Raw genomic sequence first — 5,941 nt, forward strand, 5'->3', positions numbered from 1 at the left:
GAAAGCCTCCCTCAGTGTAAGAGACCTCACTCAGCGTAAGTAACTCTCTGTGCCACAGTACATTCATTATCACCTTGAAGATCAATGAGACAATTAGACGACTCAACTCTACGATAAAGAATCACAAAAATATCTTTTCCCTTTAGGCTCTTTCTAGGCACTTAAAGAAAATTATTCCTGTACAGAAATAAAGCATGCATTGTTCTGTTGTTTTTTTTTGTTTTGTGTGTGTGTGTGTGTGTGTGTGTGTGTGTGTCTCAGAATTCAGATAAAGTTGAGTATCAAAGTAGATCTTTGGATTTGTAAACAGTATCCAGTTCCTCATTTTGCATTGTCTGTGAAAAAGAGTCCTGTGCAAGCACATGGGAAAGGTCAGAAGGTTGCAGTTGTTGTTTGACCATAAATCAATACCTTCAGTACGTCATGTGTGTCCTCCGTTACTCTCTGCGGCTGTGTGTGAGTTTGTTTTGGTTGTTAATGCGAAGAGGATGCCGATATCATACATGTTCATTACTTCAAATGTGAGTTCCTTAAAATATGATCATATCCAGGCTGTCGTCGACCTGATCGACGAGGGTCGATCAGGTCGATCTTGATGTGAGAACCCTATAAGTGATAGGTCAGCTGCTCTTATTGGCGTCTCTCCCTGTGTGCTCAGCTCCTCCTGCTGTGACACTCTACCCCCGGGAGAAGCCTTTCTCTGGCCCACGGCCGTGATCCAACTTCCTTGTCCTCATTTCCCTTCCTTCCTTTATTCTCAGTCTTTTATCTGTCTAATTTTGTCCCATGTTCTTCCTTCTCTCATTTCCCTCAATTTCCCATCTCAAGGAGAAGAGATAAAAAGGATCCATCCCTTTTAAGGAGGTTCCACCAGTTACACAAAAGCGCATGGACGTGCAGAAAGATTAGTTACAGGGCAACCAGGTGGCGTACATGGGATGGTGCTGAGGGGGGATGTACTGCTGAGGAGGGGAGGGAGGACAAGGGTAGATAGGCTGAACCTGCGCTACGTAATAGTTGCTGAAGTTGCCATCTGAGACATAAGGAGCCGGCTGGTAGAAGCAGGTGACATTGGCGGCGTTGGGGATGGCGTTCTGTTCAGCCAGGACCCGCAGCGCCAGCGATGAGATGAGGCTGAGCGTCTGACGCCTCTCGTGGCCCATCAGGCACACCGTGCTCTCCTGCACCACCTCGTACAGCGTGGCCAGATAGTCGTACTTCCTGTCCTCCAGGTCTACAAAGTGATTCTGCAGGTAGGACTCGAGCTTCCTCCTCTGCTCGCTCACGTCGGGAAAGTCTATGAAGAAGCGCGAGCACATGTAGCGCTGCAACAGCTTCATCTCAGCGTCCGAGGCTGCGCGGAAACCCCGCACCAGCAGGTGGCAGTACTTCAGCAAACCCCCACCTCGAATCTCCTCGGGACTTCTGGTGCAGATGAGGCGCTTGCGCAGGTGATCAAGGGCGGTGGGGAAGTCGCCATAGACACTCTCCCCAAGGATCGTGGGGTGGAAAGTGGCAGCCATGGGGTGCTCTGAGCACTCGTAGAAGAGAAGAAGGGAGTCCAGGCGGATCTGGAAGGAGTCCACGCTGAACTCAAACTGCCTTCTAAGAGAGTCCACGAACTTGAGCTCCACGTTCTTGCCGCGGTTGTTGGAGAGTGAGATGAGACTCCAGCGGTCTGAGTCGTTGCAGACTTTCACCATCTTCTGCACGTAGGCCTCCTAAAACACACACGAATCAAACATTAGGTTCACCAAGTCTAATGTGTCTCGTTTGTGCAAGTTTTGAATCGATGACTGAAAAATGAAGTCAAGAAATTAAAGACATTGGGCGTTTTCAGACCAAACACATCTGGGGACTCTCTGAGACGAACCACCCGCTGGGCAGCTCCCCCAAGACCTTCATACCTCCACAGTCTGTTTTTGTGTTTGCATTTGCACTGCCAATAGAAACACTGAAGTAACACACTGTAAGAGCGCTGATGGTTGATATAGCACCGTCACTGGAATTGGAATTTGCAAAGTCGCACATATCGTACTCTCTCATTGTTTGTCAGCTAAGTTATTTTTTTGTGTTGACGTCTCATTAGCTCTTAATCTTGTTTGTAATAAAATATAGGGATGTCAAAAATTAACCATTAATCAGTTGACTGCAGAGAATATTTTTGACCCATTACGCATCTCAGTCAAACGTTAATTTTGCTAACGTCACTGCTGGTAATGTCTCGACCCAACAACGTTGCTGTGGGAACCTTGTGCCCACCCTCCAGTATCCCACCAATGTTGCCCCAGTGAGTAAGTGGCTAAGTTTTGAGGCACATGCCCCCTTTAGCATTGTTGACTGTCGTTGGCTCTATTAGCACCGTTAGCAGTGTCAGCATGGCTAGGGGTGCTAACATACTTAACAATGCTACAGTGGTTTTGTAGGGCACCAGCCAGGTTTGGGGTGGGAGCTAGCTAGCAGCGCCATTCACTTGGCAATCAACATCACTGCTGGTAATGTCCTGACCCAACAATGTTGCTGTGGAATCCTTGTACCCGCCCTCCAGTCTCTCCCCTTGTCACCTGAGTGAGTAAGCAGCTCAGTTTTGAGGCACAAGCCCCCTTTAGCGTCGTTAACTATTGATAACACCATTAGCAGTGTCAGCAAGGCTAGTGGTGCTACCATAGTTAGCGATGCTAAATGGGGATTTGGCTTGCTTAGGGCGCAGGATATGCTAGGTCTGGCACTGTGTCCATTTGTTCATGTTTTCTTCCTTTTTTATGTTACCAGCTGTTGTTTGTGTTTTGTGTTATTTATTGTTTACACAGCTAACTTTATTTTCTTTAAATTGCGTTACCGGTGCTGCACTGGTTGCATTTGACCAATCAATGTACATTTACATCACAAGCTAAAAAAGTCCACTAAACAGCATTCTCAGAACTACAAACACTCCTAGTCCTTAGGGTGCAGACACAGTAAAAAGGGGGATTCTTCAAACTAAGAGAAAGTCCCTGCGGTCCGAAAAGGCCTATTGTTGGAAATAATAGTTACACAATGGTGGATACAGGTAGATATAACTTCCATATTCATACTCATAAATCAGAGAACACACATGCATGTAGTTAACAGTTGACTATGTGTTTAAGTTATAAAGGCTACTGGAACATAATCAGAACAAATAACAGGCTACAGTGGTGAGTGTCAGATTTTCTTTTTTCCATCACACAGAGGCCTTCTGCCTTTTCTCTGTCGAACCCACTAACTCCTCCTCCTCTTCTCTTTTCCTACTTTCACTGCTGTAATATAGTGTTAGTTTTTTTGCACCAGTGCATCAAACTGCCTTATTCTTCTGAAAACACCATGAACCCGTGGTGATGTTTAAAAATGATTAATCTTACACAGAGATCTTCTGGATTAAAAAAACTGCCTTAGTTTGGCTTCAACAGCCGGACATTAATGCTATTTGCAGCAGATAAAAATCTTGGATTCAGTCTGTTAGTCATGATGTTTTTCTGATCACATCTGTTGGTGGGCCATTAGTAGCCTGGGTAGTCCTCTGTATCCAGGTAACTGCGGTCCGACTTATTAATGTGGATCCTACTCCAATTGGATTAGACAGAATCCTCTTTGAATTGGAAACCAACCTTTTTACTATTTGAAGGCTCATATCTCTGAAGGCCTGTAGAGTGTATTCAGGGCAGATCTCAATACTGTTTTTGCAAGATTTATTTACATTTAAAGTGCATTTGCAGACAGAAAGCGTGTGCATGACTGGGAAACTCACATCAAATCAGCAGTGTGTGGTGTGTAACTAAATGTGTATGGAAGTAAAGATGTTCACTATGTTTTTTTTGTCAGGTTAAGTTTGAAAATTAAAAGATAAAATCATATGAGTTGTAAGATATAAGTCCATACATTACCTTTAAGGTCACTGGTGTGATCTTTTCTTTATTCACTCCCTCGGGCAAGAAGTCCAGCAGAGAGTCCAGCACTATATCTTTGACTATCTGAAACTCCATCTCTCCCTTCAGCTCGGCGCAGAATATCAAGTCCAGATCTTTCCACCCCAGCCCGCTGTCCTCGTGCAGGACGTAGCTGGCCGCGGAGCCGTTCAGTCGCACCTCCCGGACATGTATCCGCTTCTCCTCCATGCGGCTCCGGACCACCTTCACGATGTCCCGCGGCTTCACCTCCAGAGTGGGGAAGCTCCAGCGGCCGTGGATGGGGATGGAGCCGGTGAGGATGGTGTCCAGCCGCTGCACTTGCTCCCAGTTGAGCACGCTGAGGCTGATGCTCTCCCCGTCCGAGCAGCTGTCGGCCGCCGCACACTCAACACTCTCGTCCATGTTGAGAAGAGGTAGACAGAAGGATGTAAACGGTAAAACTTTCCACTAACTCCTGCTGGAGCAGTGGCATAAGTCAGCTGCAACTTTGTGAAGAATTAAACGTTCAGAGCTGATGGCGATCATAACAACGAGATGCTGGACGGCCGAGCGTCTCTACGCATGACGGAAAGAACTAACTGGGCGGTGTTATGTCTGTCCTACTTCTTACATAAAGTCTGCAGCCCAGACAAATTCAATTCATGAGCTTTCCAGCCGTAAGGCTTAGTCACTGTCCAGCATCTGCTGCCCCGCTGCGCGTTTCGCTCCGCTCCGTCGCCAAACTCTGGAAACCAGACATCCACTGTAAAGAAAATGAAACGACTCTTCTTCACTTTGTCAGCTTCTCACCACGTCTCGGAGGCTCACTGACGCATCCATCGCGGCCGAGCAAACGTCTCATCCACCGCACAAGTTTTACTTGTGTCTTCGACTCACTTTTACGCACAGATTATCGCGCGTCCCTGCTGTGCAACAACTTTACGCATTCGTTTTTTAAGACGGCTACACCTCTCCACTGCACACCTACTTTCACAAAGTGGTGTTCGGCTGCTTTTTATTTACATTTTGGCCGTTTGTTGCTCGTTGATACTGCGTGACTCCACAGAGGTCCCACTCCACAGCTGCTGGAGACGTTGTGAACAAAGTGCTTCCCGTCTGAGGCGTGGGGGCGGGTCGCGTTGATTGACAGCCCACACCTACTAATAGCTACCGCCGCTTCCCATGGTTACTTTGAGTGGCTGTAAGACCGGAGACTGAGGCGTGTCTGGGGAATGGGCGCAACGAGAGAGGAGAAGGAGACAGATTGGACACTGACCCCCTCATCAAAAACTTTTCTCGCTTTGAATCGGTTTCTCGGCTCTCCTTCTTTGGAGATGCCAAGGAAGCAGACACCCCATCACTGCCCTGCAATTAGCATCATCAATAAGGGCACTGTTCACACTTCTGCTCGTTATTATTCAATTTGACTTTTACCTGGTACAGTTATGATCCAAATAGTTGCTGCACAAGTTTCCCTTTCCCAAATAGCGTGCACAGTCACATATAATAAAACTCACTCTGGATGACAGCAAAGTGTAAATCATATCTTATATTATAGCTCCTCAGGAGTCTGATCATTCACAGGTGAGGCTGGTTACACACACACACACACACACACACGCACGCACGTACGCACGCCCTCTAGAGGTGGTTTTTCACCCTCTATCATTGGCCCTGCAGGCATTTGTGAGCACCAGCACACAGTTACTTCACACACTTGAAACTAAATTGCAGACTGGTTTATCACCAGTATGTAAAATTGAATTAATGAACAATTCAATGAAAAATATCTGTCTTTAGGGCGTGTTTGTGATGGACACCTCTGACATGTAGGGCGTGAGCCGTCTGTCAGTATGTAGGCTATAGGCCACATCGTCTCTGCTGGTCAGTTGTCATGAAGAATCTATCAGCGCAGAGCTTGGCGCGGAGACCTGCGTCACTGCAGACGAGCCCATAAACCAGCTTACCGCAGATTACCCTGTATGTGCACACGTTCACACAGAGACATGCAGGCATGCGCACATAGACGCGTATGT

General features: G+C 47.0%; 1 protein-coding gene across 1 annotated transcript; it reads right to left on the reverse strand.

Annotated features, from left to right (window-relative positions):
- Nucleotides 1-750: 750 nt before the first annotated feature.
- Nucleotides 751-4,468, reverse strand: LOC117270994 (terminal nucleotidyltransferase 5A-like). The gene is made up of 2 exons (XM_033649053.2): nucleotides 3,903-4,468; nucleotides 751-1,721 (listed from the first exon to the last, which is right to left on the reverse strand). Exons 1-2 carry the CDS (start codon nucleotides 4,326-4,328, stop codon nucleotides 906-908), a joined length of 1,242 nt encoding a protein of 413 aa, XP_033504944.1. The 5' UTR covers nucleotides 4,329-4,468; the 3' UTR covers nucleotides 751-905.
- Between the last annotated feature and the right edge of the window lie 1,473 nt (nucleotides 4,469-5,941).

Source organism: Epinephelus lanceolatus, chromosome 13 (genome assembly GCF_041903045.1).
Source record: "Epinephelus lanceolatus isolate andai-2023 chromosome 13, ASM4190304v1, whole genome shotgun sequence".
In the NCBI taxonomy this organism is placed as follows: domain Eukaryota; kingdom Metazoa; phylum Chordata; class Actinopteri; order Perciformes; family Serranidae; genus Epinephelus; species Epinephelus lanceolatus.

Bases quoted from the DNA above. Each gene is read 5' to 3' on its own strand.
- LOC117270994 (XM_033649053.2), bottom strand. From the start codon at position 4,328: ATGGACGAGAGTGTTGAGTGTGCGGCGGCCGACAGCTGCTCGGACGGG. The intron at 1,722-3,902 runs GTAATGTATGGA...TGTGTGTTTTAG, and splicing joins TCACACCAGTGACCTTAAAG to GAGGCCTACGTGCAGAAGAT.